At 36.5% G+C, this 27,344-nt stretch overlaps 1 protein-coding gene across 1 annotated transcript in view; it reads right to left on the reverse strand.

The window, feature by feature from the left end:
- Positions 1 to 27,344, reverse strand: part of GNB5 (G protein subunit beta 5) — an 83,362-nt gene that overhangs the window by 11,948 nt on the left and 44,070 nt on the right. The window contains exons 6-9 of the mRNA XM_053719899.1: positions 21,829 to 21,972; positions 19,403 to 19,494; positions 17,904 to 17,952; positions 13,910 to 14,006 (exon numbers count right to left, since the gene is read on the reverse strand). Coding sequence (XP_053575874.1) covers positions 13,910 to 14,006; positions 17,904 to 17,952; positions 19,403 to 19,494; positions 21,829 to 21,972 — 382 coding nt within the window. The remainder of the gene's footprint in view (positions 1 to 13,909; positions 14,007 to 17,903; positions 17,953 to 19,402; positions 19,495 to 21,828; positions 21,973 to 27,344) is intronic.

Raw genomic sequence — 27,344 nt, forward strand, 5'->3', positions numbered from 1 at the left:
CTTTGTTTTTCTGGCCTCTGTCAGAAATATCCTCATTTCTAAGGAGTCTATTATTGTTCCCAAGAAGGGAACCCTTGTTGACGGAGATAGAGAACTCTTTTCCACGTTCACTTTCCATCCGTGAGATCTGAGAAAGGCCAGGACTATGTCCGTGTGAGCCTTTGCTTGAGGAAGGGACGACGCTTGAATCAGAATGTCGTCCAAATAAGGTACTACAGCAATGCCCCTTGGTCTTAGCACAGCTAGAAGGGACCCTAGTACCTTTGTGAAAATCCTTGGAGCAGTGGCTAATCCGAAAGGAAGCGCCACGAACTGGTAATGCTTGTCCAGGAATGCGAACCTTAGGAACCGATGATGTTCCTTGTGGATAGGAATATGTAGATACGCATCCTTAAAATCCACCGTGGTCATGAATTGACCTTCCTGGATGGAAGGAAGAATAGTTCGAATGGTTTCCATCTTGAACGATGGAACCTTGAGAAACTTGTTTAAGATCTTGAGATCTAAGATTGGTCTGAACGTTCCCTCTTTTTTGGGAACTATGAACAGATTGGAGTAGAACCCCATCCCTTGTTCTCTTAATGGAACAGGATGAATCACTCCCATTTTTAACAGGTCTTCTACACAATGTAAGAATGCCTGTCTTTTTATGTGGTCTGAAGACAACTGAGACCTGTGGAACCTCCCCCTTGGGGGAAGCCCCTTGAATTCCAGAAGATAACCTTGGGAGACTATTTCTAGCGCCCAAGGATCCAGAACATCTCTTGCCCAAGCCTGAGCGAAGAGAGAGAGTCTGCCCCCCACCAGATCCGGTCCCGGATCGGGGGCCAACATTTCATGCTGTCTTGGTAGCAGTGGCAGGTTTCTTGGCCTGCTTTCCCTTGTTCCAGCCTTGCATTGGTCTCCAAGCTGGCTTGGCTTGAGAAGTATTACCCTCTTGCTTAGAGGACGTAGCACTTTGGGCTGGTCCGTTTCTACGAAAGGGACGAAAATTAGGTTTATTTTTTGCCTTGAAAGGCCGATCCTGAGGAAGGGCGTGGCCCTTACCCCCAGTGATATCAGAGATAATCTCTTTCAAGTCAGGGCCAAACAGCGTTTTCCCCTTGAAAGGAATGTTAAGTAGCTTGTTCTTGGAAGACGCATCAGCCGACCAAGATTTCAACCAAAGCGCTCTGCGCGCCACAATAGCAAACCCAGAATTCTTAGCCGCTAACCTAGCCAATTGCAAAGTGGCGTCTAGGGTAAAAGAATTAGCCAATTTGAGAGCATTGATTCTGTCCATAATCTCCTCATAAGGAGGAGAATCACTCTCGACCGCCTTTATCAGCTCATCGAACCAGAAACATGCGGCTGTAGCGACAGGGACAACGCATGAAATTGGTTGTAGAAGGTAACCCTGCTGAACAAACATCTTTTTAAGCAAACCTTCTAATTTTTTATCCATAGGATCTTTGAAAGCACAACTATCCTCTATGGGTATAGTGGTGCGTTTGTTTAAAGTGGAAACCGCTCCCTCGACCTTGGGGACTGTCTGCCATAAGTCCTTTCTGGGGTCGACCATAGGAAACAATTTTTTAAATATGGGGGGAGGGACGAAAGGAATACCGGGCCTTTCCCATTCTTTATTAACAATGTCCGCCACCCGCTTGGGTATAGGAAAAGCTTCTGGGAGCCCCGGCACCTCTAGGAACTTGTCCATTTTACATAGTTTCTCTGGGATGACCAACTTGTCACAATCATCCAGAGTGGATAATACCTCCTTAAGCAGAATGCGGAGATGTTCCAACTTAAATTTAAATGTAATCACATCAGGTTCAGCATGTTGAGAAATGTTCCCTGAATCAGTAATTTCTCCCTCAGACAAAACCTCCCTGGCCCCATCAGACTGGGTTAGGGGCCCTTCAGAAACATTATTATCAGCGTCGTCATGCTCTTCAGTATCTAAAACAGAGCAGTCGCGCATACGCTGATAAGTGTTCATTTTGGCTAAAATGTTTTTGACAGAATTATCCATTACAGCCGTTAATTGTTGCATAGTAAGGAGTATTGGCGCGCTAGATGTACTAGGGGCCTCCTGAGTGGGCAAGACTCGTGTAGACGAAGGAGGGAATGATGCAGTACCATGCTTACTCCCCTCACTTGAGGAATCATCTTGGGCATCATTGTCATTGTCACATAAATCACATTTATTTAAATGAATAGGAATTCTGGCTTCCCCACATTCAGAACACAGTCTATCTGGTAGTTCAGACATGTTAAACAGGCATAAACTTGATAACAAAGTACAAAAAACGTTTTAAAATAAAACCGTTACTGTCACTTTAAATTTTAAACTGAACACACTTTATTACTGCAATTGCGAAAAAACATGAAGGAATTGTTCAAAATTCACCAAATTTTCACCACAGTGTCTTAAAGCCTTAAAAGTATTGCACACCAAATTTGGAAGCTTTAACCCTTAAAATAACGGAACCGGAGCCGTTTTGAACTTTAACCCCTTTACAGTCCCTGGTATCTGCTTTGCTGAGACCCAACCAAGCCCAAAGGGGAATACGATACCAAATGACGCCTTCAGAAAGTCTTTTCTAAGTATCAGAGCTCCTCTCACATGCGACTGCATGCCATGCCTCTCAAAAACAAGTGCGCAACACCGGCGCGAAAATGAGGCTCTGCCTATGCTTTGGGAAAGCCCCTAAAGAATAAGATGTCTAAAACAGTGCCTGCCGATATTATTATATCAAAATACCCAAATAAAATGATTCCTCAAGGCTAAATATGTGTTAATAATGAATCGATTTAGCCCAGAAAAAGTCTACAGTCTTAATAAGCCCTTGTGAAGCCCTTATTTACGATCGTAATAAACATGGCTTACCGGATCCCATAGGGAAAATGACAGCTTCCAGCATTACATCGTCTTGTTAGAATGTGTCATACCTCAAGCAGCAAGAGACTGCTCACTGTTCCCCCAACTGAAGTTAATTGCTCTCAACAGTCCTGTGTGGAACAGCCATGGATTTTAGTGACGGTTGCTAAAATCATTTTCCTCATACAAACAGAAATCTTCATCTCTTTTCTGTTTCTGAGTAAATAGTACATACCAGCACTATTTCAAAATAACAAACTCTTGATTGAATAATAAAAACTACAGTTAAACACTAAAAAACTCTAAGCCATCTCCGTGGAGATGTTGCCTGTACAACGGCAAAGAGAATGACTGGGGTAGGCGGAGCCTAGGAGGGATCATGTGACCAGCTTTGCTGGGCTCTTTGCCATTTCCTGTTGGGGAAGAGAATATCCCACAAGTAAGGATGACGCCGTGGACCGGACACACCTATGTTGGAGAAAGGTCTTTTAAAACTTCTCATAAGGTTGATGAAATTTCAAATGACCAGCAACATACTGAATTATCCTTATCTGATGAGGATCTATCTGATTCAGAAGATCCTGCCTCAGATATTGACACTGATAAATCCTTATTTATTTTAATTGGAGTATATTTGTTCTTTGTTAAAAGAAGTGTTGATTACATTGGATATGGAGGTAACTAGTCCTCTTGATATTAAAACTAGTAAACGTTTAAATTCTATTTATAAACCTCCTGTGGTTATTCCAGAGGTTTTTCCAGTTCCTGATGTTATTTCTGATATGATTTCTAAGGAATGGAATAAGCCTGGTACTTATTTTATTCCTTCTTCAAGGTTTAAAAAATTGTATCCTTTGCCAAAAGTTAGATTGGAGTTTTGGGAAAAGATCCCCAAAGTTGATGGGGCTATCTCTACTCTTGCTAAACGTACTACTATTCCTACGGAAGATAGTACTTCTTTTAAAGATCCTTTAGATAGGAAACTTGAATCTTATCTAAGGAAAGCTTATTTATATTCAGGTCATCTTCTTAGGCCTGCAATTTCTTTGGCTGATGTTGCAGCTGCTTCAACTTTTTAGTTGGATACTTTAGCGCAACAAGTATTGGATCATGATTTGTCTAGCATTGTTAAGTTGATTCAACATGCTAATAATTTCATTTGTGATGCCATTTTTGATATTATCAAAATTGATGTTAAATCTATGTCTTTAGCTATTTTAGCTAGAAGAGCTTTGTGGCTCAAATCTTGGAATGCTGATATGACTTCTAAATCCAGATTGCTATCTATCTCTTTCCAAGGTAATAAATTATTTGGTTCTCAGTTGGATTCAATAATTTCAACTGTTACTGGGGGAAGGGAGTTTTTTTGCCTCAGGATAAAAAACCTAAAGGTAAATCTAAAGCTTTTAACCATTTTCGTTCCTTTCGTCAAAATAAGGAACAGAAACCTAATCCTTCCCCCAAGGAATCTGCTTCCAATTGGAAGCCTTCTTCAAATTGGAATAAATCCAAGCCATTTAAGAGATCAAAACCAGCCCCCAAGTCCGCATGAAGGTGTGGCCCTCATTCCAGCTCAGCTGGTAGTGGGTAGATAACAAATTTTCAAAGATGTTTGGATCAATTTGGTACAAAATCATTGGATTCAGAGTATTGTCTCTCAGGGGTACAGAATAGGATTCAGAGTAAGACTGCCTGTGAGAAGATTTTTTCTCTCACGCATTCCGGTAAACCCAGTAAAGGCTCAGGCTTTTCTGAAGTGTGTTTCAGAGCTGGAGTTATCAGGGGTAATCATGCCAGTTCCGTTTCAGGAACAGGGTCTGGGGTTTTATTCAAATCTATTCATTGTCCCAAAGAAAGAGAATTCATTCAGACCAGTTTTGGATCTAAAGATTTTGAATCGATATGTAAGAGTACCAACTTTCAAAATGGTGACTATAAGGACTATTCTGCCTTTTCTTCGGCAAGGGCATTATATGTCCACAATAGACTTACAGGATGCATATTTTCATATTCCGATTCATCCAGATCACTATCAGTTCCTGAGATTCTCTTTTCTAGACAAGCACTACCAATTTGTTGCTCTTCCTTTTGGCCTAGCGACAGCTCCAAGAATCTTTTCAAAGGTTCTAGGTGCCCTACTCTCTGAAACCAGAGAGCGGGGTATTGCGGTATTTCCTTATTTGGACGATATCTTGGTACTCGCTCAGTCTTTACGTTCTGCAGAATCTCACACGAATCAACTAGTGTTGTTTCTTCGAAGACATGGTTGGAGGATCAATTTACCAAAAAGTTATTTGATTCCTCAGACAAGGGTAACCTTTTTAGGTTTCCAGATAGATTCAGTGTCCATGACTTTGTCTCTAACAGACAAGAGACGTTTGAAATTGGTTGCAGCCTGTCGGAACCTTCAGTCTCAGTCATTCCCTTCAGTAGCTATGTGCATGGAAGTTTTAGGTCTCAATCAATCTCTCCTCCTTGAAGTCTTAATTTAGTTTTGAAGGCTTTTTAGGCTCCTCCGTTTGAGCCTATGCATTATTTGGACATTAAACTACTTTCTTGGAAAGTGTTGTTTCTTTTGGCCATCTCTTCTGCTAGAAGAGTTTCTGAATTATCCGCTCTCTCTTGTGAATCTCCTTTTCTGATTTTTCATCAGGATAAGGCGGTTTTGCGGACTTCATTTAAATTCTTACCTAAGGTTGTGAATTTTAACAACATTAATAGAGATATTGTTGTCCCTTCCTTGTGTCGTAATCCTAAGAATTCTTTGGAGAAATCCTTACATTCTTTGGATGTGGTAAGAGCTTTGAAATATTATTTGAAGCTAGTAAAGATTTTAGGAAGACTTCTAGTCTATTTGTTATATTTTATGGTTCTAGGAAAGGTCAGAAGGCTTCTGCTGTTTCCTTGGCTTTGTGGTAAAAGTTTTTGATTCATCAAGCTTATTTGGAGTTGGGTCAAGCCCTGCCTCAGAGAATTACAGCTCATTCTACTAGATCAGTCTCTACTTTGTGGGCTTTTAAGAATGAAGCTTCAGTTGATCAGATTTGCAAAGCAGCAACTTGGTCTTCTTTGCATACATTTACTAAATTCTACCGTTTTGATGTATTTGCTTCTTCAGAAGCAGTTTTTGGTAGAAAAGTTCTTCAGGCAGCTGTTTCAGTTTGATTCTTCTGCTTTTGATTTAAGTTTTTTCCTTTCATTTATGAGAATAAACTTATTTTTGGGGTTGTGGATTTATTTTTTCAGCGGAAAATGGCTGTTTTTATTTTTTATCCCTCCCTCTCTAGTGACTCTTGCGTGGAGTTTCACATCTTGGGTATTGCTATTTCATACGTCACTAGCTCATGGACTCTTGCAAATTACATGAAAGAAAACATAATTTATGTAAGAACTTACCTGATAAATTCATTTCTTTCATATCGGCAAGAGTCCATGAGGCCCACCCCTTTTTTATGGTGGTTATGATTTTTTTTGTATAAAGCACAATTATTTCTAAATTCCTTTGTTGATGCTTTTTACTCCTTTCTTTATCACCCCACTACTTGGCTATTTGTTAAACTGAATTGTGGGTGTGGTGAGGGGTGTATTTATAGGCATTTTGAGGTTTGGGAAACTTTGCCCCTCCTGGCAGGATTGTATATCCCATACGTCACTAGCTCATGGACTCTTGCCAATATGAAAGAAATGAATTTATCAGGTAAGTTCTTACATAAATTATGTTTTTACTCAAAACAGACTAATACCTCACACGTATTTAGTAAAAAAAAGCAATATAAATCAATGTTTTATGAAAAACTCGCTTTATACTGCCTAAAAAATGGAGTCTGCTAACGGCCATCGTGGACTTGTATTAAGAGAATTATATCATAATCCTACAAACCCTGGATCATTAGGCGGTGTTGAAAATCTGTACAAAGCATCTAAAAAATATGGATTCAACAGAAAAAAATTGTAAAATTTTTTTAATCAGCAAGATGTTTATACGCTACATAATCCGGCCAGACGTATTTTTGAAAGAAATAAAATATATTCACCTTCTTTAGATATACGTCAAGCTGACATGGTATCCATAATAGATTACCATAAATATAATGACGGTATAAAGTATATTCTAACCGTTATAGATTGTTTTTCTAAATACGCTTGGGGTGTTGGATTACGTAATAAAACTGGTCCAAGCATCACAAAGGGGTTTGAAACAATATTCAAAGATGATTGTGTACCTATAAAAATACAGACTGATAAAGGCAAAGAATTTTTAAATGGAACCGTACAGAAGTTATTGAAAAAATAAAAAATTCCACATTATGTCGCAAACAACTGTGTTAAAGCAGCAATCGTAGAACAATTTAACCGTACTTTAAAGACTAGAATGTGGCGCTATTTTACACATCACAACACACACAGATATATAAACATATTGAACAAATTAATTCATAGTTATAATAATACATACCACAGAACCATACGTTGTAAACCGGTAGAAGTGACGCAAGAAAATTCACTCGTCGTCTGGAAAAATATTTACGACTCCTCTCCAAAAACTAAAAAGGTTAAACCTGTTTTAAAAATCGGTGACCAGACCACGTCAGGATTTCGAAACATAAGGGCATGTTCACAAAAGGTTATGAGCAAAATTTCACAGATTAAATATTTATAATTGAAGGTCTGAATACAAGAGGATTTAAACCTCTTTACAAACTGAAAGATTTAGCTGATGAGTCTATCGAAGGTAGCTTTTACCCCGAAGAACTTCAAAAAATAACACAAGATGAAAACCGCATTTACAAAACTGAAAAAATCTTAAAACAGAAAAGTTTTAGAAGAAAGGAGTACATTTATGTTAAATGGAAGGGCTATCCGGATAAATTTAACATGGAGAGATACAAATTTTTATGGATAGTTTTTACGGCTAACGGCGTAGTGAATTTGGTGCCGTAACAATTATTCTAGAATCAGCAGCATCTAGGGTGTCCCACGTATGGGGGTATTGTATCTCCGTCAGAGCTACTTCCCATTCTCCTTTTAATATAACGGGTTTAGCTAACTTTGTTGTAAAACTAGATATCTGATTTTTAGGAAAAATGTTCTATGACGCGTTACTAGGTAACGTTAAGTAAAATGGTGATGCTTCCATTATTCTATATATCAGTTAACTGACTTTTGGGTATCCAGCTGTTAAATGTATCCGGATAGCCCTTCCATTTAACATAAATGTACTCCTTTCTTTTAAAAGGTTTCTGTTTTAAGATTTTTTCAATTTTGTAAATGCGGTTTTTATCTTGTGTTATTTTTGAAGTTCTTCGGGGTAAAAGTTACCTTCGATAGACTCATCAGCTAAATCTTTCAGTTTGTAAAGAAGTTTAAATCCTCTTGTATTCAGACCTTCAATGATAAATATTTAATCTGTGAAATGTTGCTCATAACCTTTTGTGAACGTGCCCTTATGTTTCGAAATCCTAACGTGGTCACCGATTTTTAAAACAGGTTTAACCTTTTTAGTTTTTGGAGAGGAGCCGTAAATATTTTTCCAGACAACGAGTGAATTTTCTTACGTCACTTCTAGCGGTTTACAACGTATGGTTCTGTAGTGTGTATTATTATAACTATGAATTCATTTGTTCAATATGTTTATATATCTGTGTGTGTTGTGATGTTGTAAAATAGCGCCACATTCTAGTCTTTAAAGTACAGTTAAATTGTTCTACGATTGCTGCTTTAACACAGTTGTTTGCAAGAAAATGTTGAATTTTAAATTTTTTCAATAACTTCTGTACGGTTCCATTTAAAAATTCTTTGCCTTTATTAGTCTGTATTTTCATAGGTACACAACCATCTTTGAATATTGTTTCAAACCCCTTTGCGATGCTTGGTCCAATTTTATTATGTAATCTAATGCCCCAAGCGTATTTAGAAAAACAATCTATAACGGTTAGAATATACTTTATACCGTCATATTTATGGTAATCTATTATGGATGCCAGGTCAGCTTGCCATTGTGTATCTAAAGAAGGTGAATATATTTTATTTATTTCAAAAATACGTCTGGCCGGTTTATGTAGCGTAAAAACATCTTGCTGATTTAAAAATGTTAAAAAAAAAAATTCCTGTTAAATCCATATTTTTTAGATGATTTGTACAGATTTTCAACACCGCCTAATGATCCGGAGTTTGTAGGATTATGATATAATTCTCTTAATACAAGTCCACGATGGCCGCTAGCAGACTCCATTCCTTAGACAGTATACAGCAAGTTTTTAATAAAACATTGATTTATATGTTTTGTTTTGTTTTACTAAATACGTGTGAGGTATTAGTCTTTTTTGAGTAAAATGCATGTCCTAACATACCGCGTAACATTTTCTGACAAAAGATAAGTCCTGACACGCCTCATTGTTTTTGGTTAAAAGACATGCCCTAACATAAAGTTAGCATTTCTGGCAAAAGACAAGTCCTGACATGCCTTATTAAACCTATTGAACATTATAGAGGATATATACAGTATATTAAGATTTTATATCCCCTTTTAATAGACTACAATATAAAAGTATAATTTACACATTTTTTATTAAATAACATTAAAATTTTATAATCTTTTATAAATCTCCTAATCAACAATATCAAAATAAGCTTAAGCTTAATACCCCTCTTAAAACCTTTTAATCCAAATCCTAATTAAAAAATATGCATATCAATTTGATATCAAATTCGTATTAAAAACACTTTTTTAATACCAATTTTATATCAAATTCATATCAAAATCCCTTTTTAACAATTTTATATCAATTTGATATCAAATTCGTATTAAAAACACTTTTTAATATCAATTTAATATCAAATTCATATCAAAATCCCCTTTTTATATCAATTTTATATCAAATTAATATTAAAAAGGGGCATAAAAGTGGGAGTGGAAAGGGGCGGGTTAGGGGAGGAGAAAGGGGCGTTTCCACCTGTCAAAATGAGTTTGACATAACCTCCATACTACTACTACTACTGTTTTATACTGGATTTTTATATCAGTATCTGTGCATCCTTTTCTTTATAGTAGTGTCTATTACATGCAGTTATTTGAAAATTGGTGTATACTGTCCCTTTAACTCTTTCTTCATACAAAAATATGTTCAAAAGAAACCTACACTTTAAAACTTTACATTTATTTAGTGACCAAGGCCTAGATTATAATCGTGCAGCTGAAGACATCAGTAATTTATTTTCCCACAATATTTCATCAACACAATATTGCTTTATATACTTCTCTTAATACCTGTCCTCATAACCTCTTTTTATAGTGCATCTGCAATAATGAATCATTTTGTGTATGGACAATCAGAATAGCTTTTCAAACTGTTTTAATAAAACTGTAAATATCTATTTTCAAACTTGCTTTGCCTGGCAGGCACCACTGGCACATTTAACAATTATTCTTTTAACAACCCTTTCCTGTATTCTCCTCTCAACTCTCTATTTTCCCACACCTCCACACTGTCCATTTTCCCTCCTATCCTTCTCACGTGTCAACACCTCCACTCTTGTCCTGCACACTTCTCAATTTGACAACATACTTGAATGTTTTATTTGGTTTACTGTGAGCTAAAGATTTGAACTTTTCTCCAATCAGCGCTCTCCCCTTATGGCACTTTTGTTGTAGCTTAAGCGCTGATTGGGGAACAGTTCAAACCGTTAGCTCACAGAAAACCTGACTTTTGAAGTGGGCGACGGAGCGCGGGGTACTTGAATTTCAGCCCTACATTAAAAAGTAAGTTATAGCGCATTTTCATTACATCTGATGAATTAAACCCCATCTAAAATATCACTAACATTCCAGATCTGTTTTCATAAAGGGGAGATTTTACCATCACGTTAATTGTTTCTTCTTAAAATGCCACATTCTATCAGTATTGTCAGTGACATCTTACAAGTGTTAATTGAGAAAAGTCCCTCCTATTTCCATGCCTTTTATGAGGGCATATAATAAATAAGGATGGATTTTTCACATTTCCGGGAATAGTCTAAAAAGAGTTACAAAGAACCTGCCATTTTGCTCCCTAGAGACATCTTTCATTCTTAATCTAAGCCAGTATGCTGGTCATATGCAGTACTGTGCGTGCTGACAGGCCTACACTGTTTGTGGGACTGTTTACAGCTGTTTCCATGATGGCATGAAAAGTGCTGAGTGGTTAGAATGACTAAAGATAGGTTTACTGAGCAATGAGATCACTGCAAAAAAAAAAAATAGCCAACTGTGCAAAACTATCCAAAACAAAAAGTAACACGGCAGCCTGTGCTAACAAAATAGATATAATTGCTGTTGTCAAATTATAGCAATGCAATTGAAAGCTTTTATTCCTTCCATCAAAATAATCGAAATCAGAGTCTTCTAACAAATTATACAACATTCAGGGCCAGATTAAGAGTGGCACGCTCTGTACTGTACTGTTTTGCGTAACAAAAAACTGTCATAAAAACAAATTAAAAATAAATTGAAAAGTACAGTTACACTCATAATAACACTAATAAAAATGATAAAAAAAATATTGCACAAAAAGTAATAAGGGTTTAAAAAGGTCTTAGAAAAAAAAGGCAGGCAATGTATGTGTGTACATATATATTTAGGTAGAAAACAAGAAGAAAGAGTCCTCAAAGCAGCCGGTGCAGTCCAAGATTTTATTCAGATAGGAGACATTCAACAAGTGGGTAAGCTCCCTGCTATCTTATTTATGTATTTATATGTATTTACAGCCATATAAACACATAAATACATATGTACACATATATAGACATAAATATATAAGTGCATTGGAGCCCTTTGCAGTTAAGTAGATAAAAACATGTAAAATCATATTTATGCAATATTCATTATTAATAAAGTGTGATACTGTGTATTTACTGTAAATATTTTACATTCCAATGTTATACACATAGCAGAATATGTTCTAAGTATTTTCAAATAGATATTCCTATATATATATATATATATATATATATATATATATATATATATATATGTGTGTGTGTGTGTAGATATATATTGAACCAAAATACCATCACATCGAGTTAGCATGCAAGCGAAAACTTTTTACTTTTAACCAATAGTACGAGCGCTACCCGATGCACGCAAAAAGCTTACTTCTACTGGAGATAGTGTGCAAGTGGGCACTCCACTTGTAATCTAGTCCTTAGGGCTCGATTTATCAAAGCTGAGGTGGAGAGGGGCACATATATACGTGCCCCTGTCCACCTCAGCTCGCCTCAGGCGGCGCGTATTTCCCCGGAGGAAATTACCATTGCACATGGGCGCTATTTTGCGCTCGTGTGCAATCCTACTAGACCGCAGAGATTGAATTTTGCCACCTTAGAGGTGGAGAAGAGGTGAGGTGAGCAGCGGTCTGATGACTGCTGCTTGTTAAATACGGCGAGCAGGTTCTTGTGAGACCTTGCAGCCGTAGGGGCTTTGATAAATTGAGCCCTTAATGTGTTGCTTAAAGGGACATAATACTCATATGCTAAATCACTTGAAACTGATGCAGTATAACTGTAAAAAGCTGGCAGGAAAATATCACCTGAGCATCTCTATGTAAAAAAGAAGATATTTTTACCTCACAATTTCCTCAGCTCAGCAGAGTAAGTTCTGTGTAAAAAGTTATACTCAGCTGCTGCCCAGCTGCAGGTAAAAAAAAAATATGAAGAAATGAACAGCAGCCAATCAGCATTAACAGTGCTGAGGTCATGAACTCTTTTACTGTGATCTCATGAGATTTCATAGTAAACTTCCTTAAACTTAATAGGAAAATAAGATGAGTGTGCACGAAAGCTCACTCCCTTAGCTGTCCCGGGACAGACATCCTGATTTGCTACTTAGAAATCCTTTACAATTGGATGTGGCTACTGAGAAACTTTTGAGGTAAAATATCTTTCTTTTTACATAGAGATGGTCAGGTGATATTTTCTAATCAGCTTTTTACAGCAATACTACATCACTTTCAAGTGTTTAAACATTTGGGTATCACGGCCCTTGAATATTTTGGAATACTTTGGGTTTCATGGCTTGTTTTTTAGGCATATGTATATCTTTCTATATTTATATGTGTAGATATTACAAGATGTATAATATTGGATAATTTTAGATATTACATTTCTGTTTTGATGACGTTAAAGGGACAGTAAAGTCAAAATTAAACTTTCATGATTCGGAAAGAGCATGTCATTTTAAACAATTTTTCCATTTATGTTAACAATTTTGCTTCATTCTATTGGTATCTTTTATTAAAGAGTAAAACTAGGTAGGCTCATAAAAGCTCAGGAGTGGGCACGTGTCTATAGTACTCTATGACAGCAGTTTTTGCAACATTGTATAACAAAGCTGCAAATAATATTGCAAAGTACTGCTGCCATAGAGTACTTAAAGGGCCACTAAACCCAAAATCTTTCTTTCATGATTCAGATAGAGAATAGAAATGTAAACAACATTACAATTTACTTCTATTATTTATTTTGCTTCATTTTTTAGATATCCTTAGTTGAAGAAAAAGCAATGCACATGGTGAGTCAATCACACGAGGCTTTTATGTGCAGCAACCAATCAGCAGCTACTGAGCATATCTAGATATGCTTTTCAGCAAAGAATATCAAGAGAATAAAACAAATTAGATAATATAAGTAAATTAGAAAGATGTTTAAAATTGCATTCTCTTTCTAAATCATGAAAGAAAAAATGTGGGTTTCATGTCCCTTTAAGACACGTGCACACTCCTGAACTCTTATGAGCCCCTATTTAGTGTTACCCTTCAATAAAAGATACCAAGAGAACAAAGCAAATTTGATAACAGAAGTTAATTGGTAAGTTGTTTAAAATTGCCTGTTCTATCCGAATCAGGAAAGTTTAATTTCAATTTTACTGTCCCTTTAATGTTATACAGCAATTTTTTGCTTCTGATAATTAGTGGAAAACAAATGTTTGGAAATGACTGCTGAACATTGGTATACGTGAAAACATAAAAAGATAAAGCCATTACATTATAGAATATTAGACTATTGAATTCTTACCACTTAGTGAGAAATCAACACTTGATGCTCCAAAAATGATGCTTTCTTTTGCGTAAATGGCTACTTCTCTATCAGCTCGAAGATCGTACATACGGCACTTTATGAAGAACAAGAGTAAATATTAGTCCAGGCGACATATGCACACTCACTCTCCTGCACTCAAGAACAAGAGTCACTATTAGTCCAGGCGACATACGCACACTCACTCTCCTGCACTCAAGAACAAGAGTCACTATTAGTCCAGGCTACATACACACACTCACTCTCCTGCACTCAAGAACAAGAGTCACTATTAGTCCAGGCGACATACACACACTCACTCTTCTGCACTCAAGAACAAGAGTCACTATTAGTCCAGGCGACATACACACACTCACTCTTCTGCACTCAAGAACAAGAGTCACTATTAGTCCAGGCGACATACACACACTCACTCTCCTGCACTCAAGAACAAGAGTCACTATTAGTCCAGGCTACATACACACACTCACTCTCCTGCACTCAAGAACAAGAGTCACTATTAGTCCAGGCTACATACGCACACTCACTCTCCTGCACTCAAGAACAAGAGTCACTATTAGTCCAGGCGACATACACACACTCACTCTTTTGCACTCAAGAACAAGAGTCACTATTAGTCCAGGCGACATACGCACACTCACTCTCCTGCACTCAAGAACAAGAGTCACTATTAGTGCAGGCAACATACGCACACTCACTCTCCTGCACTCAAGAACAAGAGTCACTATTAGTCCAGGCGACATACACACAATCACTCTTTTGCACTCAAGAACAAGAGTCACTATTAGTCCAGGCGACATACACACACTCACTCTCCTGCACTCAAGAATAAGAGTCACTATTAGTCCAGGCGACATACACACACTCACTCTCCTGCACTCAAGAACAAGAGTCACTATTAGTCCAGGCGACATACGCACACTCACTCTCCTGCACTCAAGAACAAGAGTCACTATTAGTCCAGGCGACATACGCACACTCACTCTCCTGCACTCAAGAACAAGTCACTATTAGTCCAGGCGACATACGCACACTCACTCTCCTGCACTCAAGAACAAGAGTCACTATTAGTCCAGGTGACATACGCACACTCACTCTCCTGCACTCAAGAACAAGAGTCACTATTAGTCCAGGCGACATACACACACTCACTCTTTTGCACTCAAGAACAAGAGTCACTATTAGTCCAGGCGACATACGCACACTCACTCTCCTGCACTCAAGAACAAGAGTCACTATTAGCCCAGGCGACATACGCACACTCACTCTCCTGCACTCAAGAACAAGAGTCACTATTATTCCAGGCGACATACACACACTCACTCTTCTGCACTCAAGAACAAGAGTCACTATTAGTCCAGGCGACATACACACACTCACTCTCCTGCACTCAAGAACAAGAGTCACTATTAGTCCAGGCGACATACACACACTCACTCTCCTGCACTCAAGAACAAGAGTCACTATTAGTCCAGGCGACATACGCACACTCACTCTCCTGCACTCAAGAACAAGAGTCACTATTAGTCCAGGCAACATACGCAGTCGCACACTCACTCTCCTGCACTCAAGAACAAGAGTCACTATTAGTCCAGGCGACATACACACACTCACTCTCCTGCACTCAAGAACAAGAGTCACTATTAGTCCAGGCGACATACGCACACTCACTCTCCTGCACTCAAGAACAAGAGTCACTATTAGTCCAGGCGACATACACACACTCACTCTCCTGCACTCAAGAACAAGAGTCACTATTAGTCCAGGCAACATATGCAGTCGCACACTCACTCTCCTGCACTCAAGAACAAGTGTCACTATTAGTCCAGGCGACATACACACACTCACTCTCCTGCACTCACTCCAGGACAGGATATTGAAAACCTTGTATGTTATTTTCTTCTTGCACATGACAAATCTAAACTTGCTTAGATCAAGACATATAATATCCTGACAATATGACTTGTGTAGTCACATTCTGCCTCACTGTTCAGTAAACAGAGCTCTTACACTGGCTTACAATAGCCTAGTTGTTCCGCTCTAGCTAAACATATCTGCTTGAATGCACTTTTGATTTATGTCCGTTGTTAAAGGAACATTAAAGGGATGTGAAGCCCAAAATGTTTCTTTAATGATTCAGATAGATCATGCAATTTTCAACAACTATCCAGTCTACTTCTATCAATTTTGCTGTATTCTCTCTGTATCCTTTATTGAAGAAGCAGCAATGCACTACTGGGAGCTAGCTGAGCACATTGGTAAGCCAATGAGGTATATCTGTGCAGCCACCAATCAGCAGCTAGCTCCCAGCTCACGAGCCTACCTAGATATGCTTTTCAACAAAAGATACCAAGAGAAGAAAGCAAATTAGATAATAGAAGTACATTGGAAAGTTGTTTAAAATTGAATGCTCTGAAATAAAAAATGTGGGTTTCAAGTCACTTTAAAGAGAAGATAAACACCTTGTAATTACAAGATTTTTCCACAGTCTTGCAACAAATTAACATACTGGGTTAGCTTCAAAATGTGGTGAATGTATTAACATCTTGTTTCCTGCAATTGTTTACTAATAGCCAAATTTAAAATCATAATTCAGATACAGCCTTCCAATTTATTTATATTTCTTTATTAAATGTGCTTTATTCTCCTGTTATACTTTGTTGAAGAGCATAACTAGGTAACTCATGAGCAGCGATGCACAACTGGGAGCTAGCTGTTGATTGGTAGATGCTCAGCTAGCTCCCAATAGTGCACTACTGCTCCTGAGTCTACTCTTCAACAAAGGATACCAAGAGAATGAAGCAAATGTGATAACAGAATTACAATGGAAAATTGTTTAAAATTGTTCTATCTGAATCATTCAAGTTTAATTTTGACTTTACTGTCCCTTTAAAGTCACTTTTTATATGTGAATAGTATATATCAGCAGCTAAGTAGTTCATATTAGTGGTAAATTCCAGGAAATAAATAATAATGCATAATAATAGAGTATTTTTGGGAAATTCAGTTATGACTATAATGTACTTACAATGCCAACATGGGCACTGTGCCATGAAATATCCATCCGGCTTTACTATAAGTTACCATGTAAATTTCCCGTCTATGCAGTGTCTGCAAGTAATGGGAAATCACCTAAACTCACAGATTTTTAGTCTGAGGCAGCAATTATCCAAAGTTTATTATATAATTAACATGCAGGCATTCATCAAGGTTAGTTACATGTTTTGTTTATTTTAATGTATATATATATATATATACACAAACATATGCAAATAAAATAGCTTAAATTGGTTTTCATATCTACATAAAGCCAACTGTGTTTTATAGGTGTACAAATCCCTCATTCAGAGAATTGTTCGGCATTTGAAGGGACAGTAAACACCCAGACACTTGTATATAAAATGTTGAGTTATGTGTAATGTAACTACTTTGCAATATGCTTAAACTTTTTATTTTGCCCAATTTATTGTAATTTAGCACTGAAATTTGAAGATTTTCTAATTTTCAGAACCCGAAAATGCACCCTGCTGGTTTTTCAAGGATAACCCTGCTACATATATTTCCCTTATTGGTTTAACTGATAATAACTGCAAAACAATTCACTTTATACTAGCAATATCTAGCCTTGTTGTCTGCAGACTAAAGCCCAGATTGGCTCCTCCAAATAAGGCAATGGTGGGTGGAGTTTTGCTATTGAAAAACAATTGCAGTAAAGTGTTCAATTTGTTTTAAAAACATTTAGAATTGGTAGATACATTGTGCTACAACAACACAACAAATATGTCTTGTAATTACAAGAGGTTTACTGTCCCTTTAAGGACTGTCATGTCCTTTTGGTGGGATCAGACTGATATAATTGCAGGAGAGTTCTCTTCAGTAGCTTAGAACTTCTTTCTCCTATATTCTATAATCTACTAACATCATTCATAGCACATCATGAATAACATACTACATATAACACATAGAAAAATACCGTGGCGTCATCTGAACCAGAAGCAAACGCATCCCCACTGGGGTAATACCTGGAAAACAAGATTATAATTAGAAGATACAAAATTAAAGTTTCATGATTCAGATAGGGCATGCAATTGTAAACAGCTTTCCAATTGACTTTTATCATTATATTTGCTTTGTTCCCTTGGTGGTATTTTTTTAAAAGCTAAACCTAGCTAGGCTCAAACTGAATTCTAAACCGTTGAAAACCACCTCTTAGCTCAGAGCATTTTGAAAATTTTTCACAGTTAGACAGTACTAGTTTATATGTGTCATATAGTTAACAGTGCGCTCACTCTCGTGGAGTTATTTAGGAGTCTGCACTGATTGGCTAAACTGCATGTCTGTCAAAAGCACTGAAATAAGGGGGCAGTCTGCAGAGGCTTAGATACAAGGTAATCACAGAGGTAAAACATATATTAATATAACTGTGTTAGTTATACAAAACAGAGGAATGGATAATAAAGGGATTATCTATCTTTTTAAACAATAATAATTCTGGTGTAGACTGTCCCTTTAAGCAGGCCCCCTTTTTTTTGGTATTGTGAACCCCTAATTTGAATAACCCATGAGCCGCCACTGCTCAGTTGTCAAGTGACAAAAAAAAAGCCCTACACTGCATATTGGCAGACTGTCTGCGTGGCATGGCATGTCTGCTATTTCTGAACAAAAAGGATCCCAGAGAAGCTTTTACAAACACTTGTGTTATGACTGGACAAGCTGTAAGTAAATAATTTCAGTGAAAAACCCACTATTTTCTTTTTTGTGTGATCACATTTGACAGCGAAATGCTAGCATGAAATACACCACAAAAGGACTAGATCAATACCTTCAGTTGTCTAGTTAAAAAAAAATTATAGTTTGTATAGGTAAATAAAAACAACAACAACCAAGGTTCTATTTCTGTTCAAAATGCTAAAAAAAAAATCCGGTATTTTGGGCAAGTTTTTCTTTGAAATTCCTGGCTACGGCTAGGGGTTAAATATTAAAAAAATCAGTGTAAAGTTTTAGCTTCTATAAAGTAATGGATACCAACATGAGCCTAGTTTTAAAATGATGTCATTATTTTATCTCCCGTACTGAGGCCAGTTAGGGACAATAAATAAATGAGCTACAAATGAAACAATCTCATATATGACTCATATATGTATACACTGTGAAATCTGAAAGCTCAGTGGGAGCTGGTGCCTCAGAAACGTGTGTATATATAAAAAGATCAAGCACAAGTTGATAATAGAAATATATTGGAAAGGTTTTTTTTAAATTGTGTACTCATTCTGAATCCCCTCTTTAATAGGAATACTTGTGGGCTTAGGGATTTAGCAAAGTTATGCAGACACTGTCTATAATGTTTGATTGGGGAATCAACATGCATAAAACATATCAGAAATGAAATACAGTATAATAACACATTGTTATGTACTTCATTTAGTTTATAAATAAAGAAGTCGTGTGTATTAGAACAGTAACTGCACCAACCTCACACTGTTTATGTCAGACTCATGCGTTTCGAAAGACTGGATGCATTGCCCTGTTCGCATATCCCATACCATAGCCCTTTTATCACAGCCCTAAAATGAACGAGACACAAACAGAAAGAGGGATCAAGTCAAATAAGCAGGATCCAGCCTACAAGCTGAATTTAGAATCAGGAATTTGAATACAACTTTAACCCTTTCTTGGTAGAAACACCATTATTTCTATAACTTTGCATAAATCTGTGGGAGATTAGATTATCAGCAGATATAGAATACATTTGCAGGTTTAGCAAGAGATTTTTGATTGTGTTATGCTGAACTTAAAGGGACACTTTTCCAAATTTTTTTCTTTCATAATTCAGATAGAGCATGCAATTTTCAGCAACTTTCAAATTTAATCCTATTATAAATTTGTCTTCATTCTCTTGCTATCTTTATTTGAAGAAAAAAAGCAGGAATGTAAGCATATGAGCCGGCCCATTTTTGATTCAGCACCTGAGTAGCGCTTGCTGATAGGTGGCTAAATGTAGCCACCAATCAGTGAGCGCTACCAAGGGTGCTGAACCAAAAATGGGCCGGCTCCTAAGATTACATTCCTGCTTTTTTTTCAAATAAAGATAGCAAGAGAATGAAGACAAATTTATAATAGGATTAAATTAGAAAGTTGCTGAAAATTGCAAGCTCTATCTGAATCATGAAAGAAAAAGTGTCCCTTTAACCACTCACTTGAGGCAGCATAAACATCACTATTCTGACTGCTAACCTCACAGCTAACTTGTAATTCTGATTTCCAGCAAAATGCAACTTTGTCTATAAAGTATTCATTATGTGTGAGACGCTTCATGTGACATAATACAGAATAGGTTCTCCAGCTGTTGAGGATATAAATATAGGGATTTTCATTTATTATGATAAACTTTGTTTGAGTTAATGATTTGCACTGTTACTTTGCCTTACTTTGAAAATAATAAACTTATTTGGATGACAATTAAAACAAGCAATAATTCATGTGAATTCATCTTATTATTCAACAAATAAAATGTGTTTACAATTTCTTTTGGCCTAACAAATACAGCTTTATAAAAAAATGTTTTATTTCAAATGGTTTAGTACAGAGTATTAAAGGGACATTAGAGCATGCAATTTTTGCATTTCTGACCCTAAATAACCACAAAGGGTTTAAACACATAGGTAAAGTCCCATTCAGGAGCTGCAAGCCGCTGCACCCCATGAGAGCCAATCACCACCAGTCTGCTTATAAGCTGCAATGCTTATGGCTATTTCCTCTTCTGCCAGTTTCCTACTGAAGCACAGTGTTTTTTGGTGGGTGCTGGTGAGGGTGAGATTTTGATAGTGTACTATTTATGTTTTCTTGTTATGATGCCTACATTTAATATAAACATATTACTGCATAAAATGCATAAGTAAAATACAAATGTAGATAAGGTTTAACTACTAAGCACGATCCCTCTCTCACAGAAAGCAGCATTATTGGAATTCTCAATCCACTGCTATCTAATAAAACATTCATTTTCAGAACTGAAAAGCACTTTTTATGCAATTTAAAAAAAAAACTTACCAATTTACTTCATTCTCTTGGTATCCTTTGTTGAATGAGCAACAATAGACTACTGGGACCTAACTGAATGCATCAGGTTAGCTAATAACAAGAGGTATATACGTGCAGCCACCAATCAGCAGCTAGCTGCCAGTAGTGCCTTGCTGCTTATGAGCCTACCTAAGTATGCTTTCCAACAAGGATACTAAGAGCACATAGCAAATTAGTTAATAGAAGGAAAGTGGAAAGTTGTTTAAAAATGCATTAAAGGGATACTAAACCCATTTTTTTCTTTAATGATTCAGATAGAGCAGGCAATTTTAAGCAACTTTCTAATTTTCTCCTGTTATCAATTTTTCTTTGTTCTCTTGCTATCTTTATTTTAAAAGCAGGAATGTAAAGCGTAGGAGCCGGGTGCAGCACCAAGAAAGATGTATAAATGAGTGCACATAGGTGGTCACTGCCTCATCCAACAATTTAAAAAAAATCCAAAACTCCACAGCATTCAAAAATGCTCATAAAACAGGATTAATATTAGAACAGAATTAGGAGATATTCAGGACATACTGCAGTAAATGTTTCTTTTTCTATATGGATACAGAAGATGATGGAGTTATTATGATATATAGTATTTCAATGACGTTATACTTAATGACATCAATTTGGTCGCACTGCAAAAACATTTGTTTAAGAAAAAGTGAAACAGTTACACATGGAAAACCAATAACAATAATTTCCTATATCTACATAAAACAATCTTTATATAATTGGTTTCTTAAAAACAATATAATGATGGTTAAATAAATGCCAGATAAGTTGCCTGTCTTACGTGGATTTCAGTTTCCATCTTGTTTGAATTTCGCACTTACCCCGGATACAAAGGTATTCCCTGTTTCAGATGGTGCCAGATCCAGACATAAAACATCAGCGCCATGACCGTGAAAACTCTGAAGGAGCTGTCCACTTTCCACATCCCAAAGAGCACATGTTCCATCGCCACTGGCAGTCAAGATCTAAACCAGCAATATATACAGAATTAACAAACATTATTTTTAAATTATGGTGCATTAAAGTCAAACAAAACAGTCATCTTATTTTCTTTGAACACTAAAACATAAAGATAGATTAGCCTGTTGCATTACACGTCAAACATGTTCTATAACAGGGTTCTTCAAACCTTTTTCCCAAGACCCCATGCCATGATGTCACATATTTTCACAGCCGTATTTTTATGCTTGGTCTGAAAAGTTCAAGTAATATACAACAAGATAGCTGCAATTTTTGGCATTGTGACTAAAATTTGTTCATACTTTCTTCCTGATTGTAGTCAAACTTAAAAGTGTTGTAAAATAAAATAACACATGCACACTCTCCTACCACACACACACACACACTCTCCTATAACCCACACACAACAAACACTCTCATATAATTCACACACCACAAACACTCTCATATAATTCACACACCACAAATACTCTCCTACAACATACACACTCTCCTATATAACACACCACACACACTCTCTCCTATAACTCACACACCACAAACACTCTCATATAACTCACACACCACAAATACTCTCCTACAACACACACACTCTCCTATAACACACCACACACACACACACACTCTCCCCTATAACTCACACACCACAAACACTCTCCTATAACTCACACACCACAAACACTCTCCTATAACACACACACTCTCCTATAACACACCACACACACTCTCATACAACACACACACACTCTCATACAACACACACACACTCTCATACAACACACACACAATCATACAACACACACAAGTCGCATCCCAGTAAACATAGTGTTGTGACCCAGTAATAGGCCCGACACGTGGTTTGAAGAACCCTGCTCTATAAAATCAAATATAATTTGCTCCACATCTGATTTAGTAGTGCTATGGCAAATCATCAACACTTAAAAGAAACATAAAAAATAAGTACAAAGTAAGGGTACTAGTGTTCGCTGTTTTCTGGATGCAGTTCTCTAAGAAAGTCCACTGCTATATTATATTATACAGTAATAATAAATATATTAGATCTAAAAATAATTGTTAATAGAAATAGTTGGCAAATAGATATCAAAACATTTGCACCAAACTAATATTAGAGAAATCAAGGGTAGACAAATGATTATATATCACTGCATACCCAAGTCTAATAAAAAAATAAAATACAAATTCTTAGGATAAAATCCTAGATAAAGGGTACATTATGCAGTGTTCACACCGATTACTTCAGGTAAAAAGAAAAACACAAGATACTTTCCAAGATCCAGAACGCCCAAAGGAAAAAAAATTAAAAAATTAAAGGGACATGAAACCCAAAATTTTTCTTTCATGATTCAGATAGAGAATGCAATTTTAAACAACTTTCTAATTTACTTCTATTATCAAATCTGTTTCATTCTCTTGGTATCATTTGTTCAAGGTGCAGTAATACACTAATGGTTTCTAACTGAACTCATGGGTAAGCCAATCACATTCAATATATATATGCAGCCACCAATCAACAGCTAGGACCTAGGTTCTCTGCTGATCATGAACTTGCCTAGATAAACCTTTCAGCAAATGATAACAAGAGAAGGAAGCAAATTAAATAATAGAAGTAAATTGGAAAGTTGTTGAAAATTGTATTCTCTATCTGAATCATGAAAGAATTTTTTTTGGTTTCATGTCCCTTTAACATAGTTTCAAAACAAAAGTAAAAAGGGATGGGAGAATATAACTATCCTTTCCTCCTATCCCAAGAATACTCGAGTCTCCCATATGAAAATACTGTTTCCTGCCAAGCTTACAATAGTGTAATGTTTAGTGTTTACCAGCGTAAGACTGGTAAAGTGTTAAATACCATTGTGTTAGTAACTTAGGGCCAGATTACAAGTTGAGTGCAAAATATCACTTCTGTGAAAGCAATATATGCGCTCAACTGAGTAATACCTGTGCATGCAAATGTGTGCTCGTATTACAAGTGAGGTGCAATGTGAAAGTGACCTTGCATTTGCATTGCACTGAAGTACTGCGCTTCCATAGGCTCCAATGGGAGCCTCGTTCGCATGTCGTAAGACCCAGCATGAGAACTAGCGCAGCAGATATAAATATATATATGTATATGAATATATACATATATATGTATGTGTTAATATGTGTATATACACATAAATAAATATGTATATAAGCATATACATATATATTTACTGGGAACACACAGTTCCCATAGACCGCAATGTAAAAGACATCACTCATTTTGGGGGGGGGGGGGGCAACTGGTTATTTATTGTGTGCCCATAAATTATAAATTAGTGCTCCACTTGTAATCTAGCCATTAATCTTTATTTCTACAGTTAAGGATGGATATAATATTTTTTGCAGGCATTGAAGATTTAGGCCCATTGCCCTTGTGAGATTGAAAACTTCATCTCTTTTCCAATTTATCAGTATATGGTGGAAGTGTTATTATCTGAAGAATTTTATGAGACTATGACAAGATACTCTGTGTCTCTAATCATGATGAACACACTGTTTTAAAATGGGGTTAGTGGTCTAAACATATCTTTATGGGAGGGGTGGATCTGGGTATATTGTGTGAGTTGAAAATATGCTGAGGGATATTAGAATGTCTACCCATGATATTCAGTCATATAGATGTGTCTGTTCAATAAAGATTTAGTGGATAGCAAAGGGTTAGACAAGAAGAGAATGTTTTTTTAGGTATTCTATCCTATATTGCAAGAGTCTCTTGTGGGTTACCAGACACATTGCAATTTCTGTCTTGTCTGGCAACTCAACGTTGGTCACTAATGTTATATCTTTCAGCAGGACTCTTAGTTTACTGTCTAACTTTTTTTGTTCCCATTGATTACTTTTAATAAATGATTAGCTTCAAATAATAATATAATATGTTTGGGGAACCAAGGGCACCCTTGTTGCAAGTCATGGAGATTATCTATTTCTTGGTTCTGGATCTACCCCTCCCTGATAAGTACTGTTCAGCGAGTTTCTGCAGAGCATTAAAAAAACCTACTGAAAGTGGGGTGGGAGCTGCTTGGAATGAGTAAAGAATTCTAGGTAAGATATTCATTTTGAGTGTGGATATTCTAATAAGCAATAATATACCCAGAAGGAAAGATCTTTTTGTAGACTAATGCAAAGGGATATCATTTAGCTAAATGAATTAAATTTAAGACGGTAAATGAGAAAGAAGCTGTCTCTGGCGGGGTTGTGATATTAAAGGGACAGTTTACTCAAAAATGTTCTCCCCTCTAATTTGTTCCAAATGATCTATTTTACCTGCTGGAGTCTATTAAATTGTTTACAAGTATTTCCATTACCCTTATATTGGCATTTGAAATAGTTGATTTAGCCTGTGGTATCCCCACCTATTCTGACAGTTTTTTGGCATTAAGGCCAAGCTGTGTTAACACAGCCAGTAGAAGAAATTACACTCACAGTGGGGTATAGAAGAGATACAGTAATAAAATGTTAATTTTACATTGTTCTCTCCAAGTATTGTTGAATGGTTTATGGACATATATAAGATAAAGAAGCAGGTATATGTACACAATGTGATAAAGTAATGATATCTGATTATACCTTTAAGCTCAACCCATTTTATTAGGTTGTGGCTTCAAAACACAAAATCAGTTCATTCATATACACAAATAAATCTTAAGGGGCAAAATTATCATTGTGTGAGCGGACATGATCCGATATTGCGGATCATGTCCGCTGCACATCGATAAATGCCGACAGCATACGCTCTCGGCATTTATCATTGCACCAGCAGTTCTTGTGAACTGCTGGTGCAATGTCGCCCCCAGCAGATTTGCGGCCAATCGGCCGCTAGCAGGGGGTGTCAATCAACACGATCGTATTCGATCGGGTTGATTTCTGGCAATGTCTGTCCGCCGCCTCAGAGCAGACGGACAGGTTATGGAGCCCCGGCCTTTCACCAGAAGCTTGATAACCATGCCCCTATGAAGCAAATCTCATACATTTTATACTCTGCAGCTGGTAAAAAAAGTAATTGGAAACACATTAAGGGAAAAACAATTTTATAGTGTACTGTCCCTTTAAGTATTTTTAGATCTGGTGCTTTTGATTGAGAAAATGGACCACTGTCCATATTAATGAATACATTAAATGGATTGCCTTTAAGTGGAAGCTTGAGATACGTTTAATACCCATTAGGCATAACATAAATAAAAGTGCAAATGTGAGGTGTTGCAGAAATAGGCCCGTCTAGAATATGTTATTGTGCCATAAAGCATAACAAAAACAAAAAAAAATCCTTCAATTAAGGAAGCAAATACGACTCACTGCTCTTAAAGTTTAAAAATAAAGTTTTATGTTTTAGTAATGTCTGACTCATTAACTGTCTGTCAAGCTAGGTGGGGAAGATACAATTATCATGTAGCCTAGCAGAGTCAACAAACAATAGATTTGTCTTTGTGAAGTATCTATTGCTTGATATGATTTATTACCTTCTCCAAGTATTAACTAAATCTGTCTCCCACCTAAAAAAGTGACAAATCTTAAAACAATGTGTTTTGCTTTATCAGTGGTGATGAGATTATATTCAGGGTCAAAGTACTTAAAGTAGTAAGAAAGATGTCTTTACAAGAGCTGACATGTCTATCTCACACGTACTTGTCCTGTAATATTGTTTTAGGTTCCTTGAGGTAATACAAATCTCACTTTTTAACCAGACAAGCCATTCTAAACAAAATCATTTATAATGCTAAAGATTTTATAGCCACTTTATTTAATAAAAATATCTTACAATATAAAAAAGAAAAACATAAAATAGGATTGTGATGCTTTGTGTAGCACTATAATGCTGCAATTCTAATGCCAAAAAATGGTATAAGTGTTTCAAACTTTCCTGAATAACATTAAAATTCATAATGAATACATTCCATGTAGTGCATTCTCATAGCTTGGCTATTTTGCACTATTTCGGTCCTTCTCTCGTTGAGGTTCCCCTGATCGAGAATATCCAGGAGAAACCCTAGAGGAAGAAGACTTTGGATGATTTAAAACCCAAGAGAGGGACAGAGCCACAATTGTTTCTACAAACCTAAGCACAACAGTTAAAGAGACACCAGGGCTAGCAGCGTCCATCTAAAAAGGGAAGTTATATATTTTTTTTATTATTTATACTGTATCTGTATCTTGTATTTCTTTGTATTCTGTTATACAATTTACTTTTGGTTTTATACGTCAATATACTACACAAGTGAGGGGATTATTAGCAAAAATAAGTACATTTAACTTTTGCAGTGAGGAGATGAGCAATGCCCACACATTAGATGAAGTACAAAATTAGATATGTGTCTAGCTCACATTAACAAATATA

Source organism: Bombina bombina, chromosome 6, assembly GCF_027579735.1.
Source record: "Bombina bombina isolate aBomBom1 chromosome 6, aBomBom1.pri, whole genome shotgun sequence".
Classification (NCBI taxonomy): domain Eukaryota; kingdom Metazoa; phylum Chordata; class Amphibia; order Anura; family Bombinatoridae; genus Bombina; species Bombina bombina.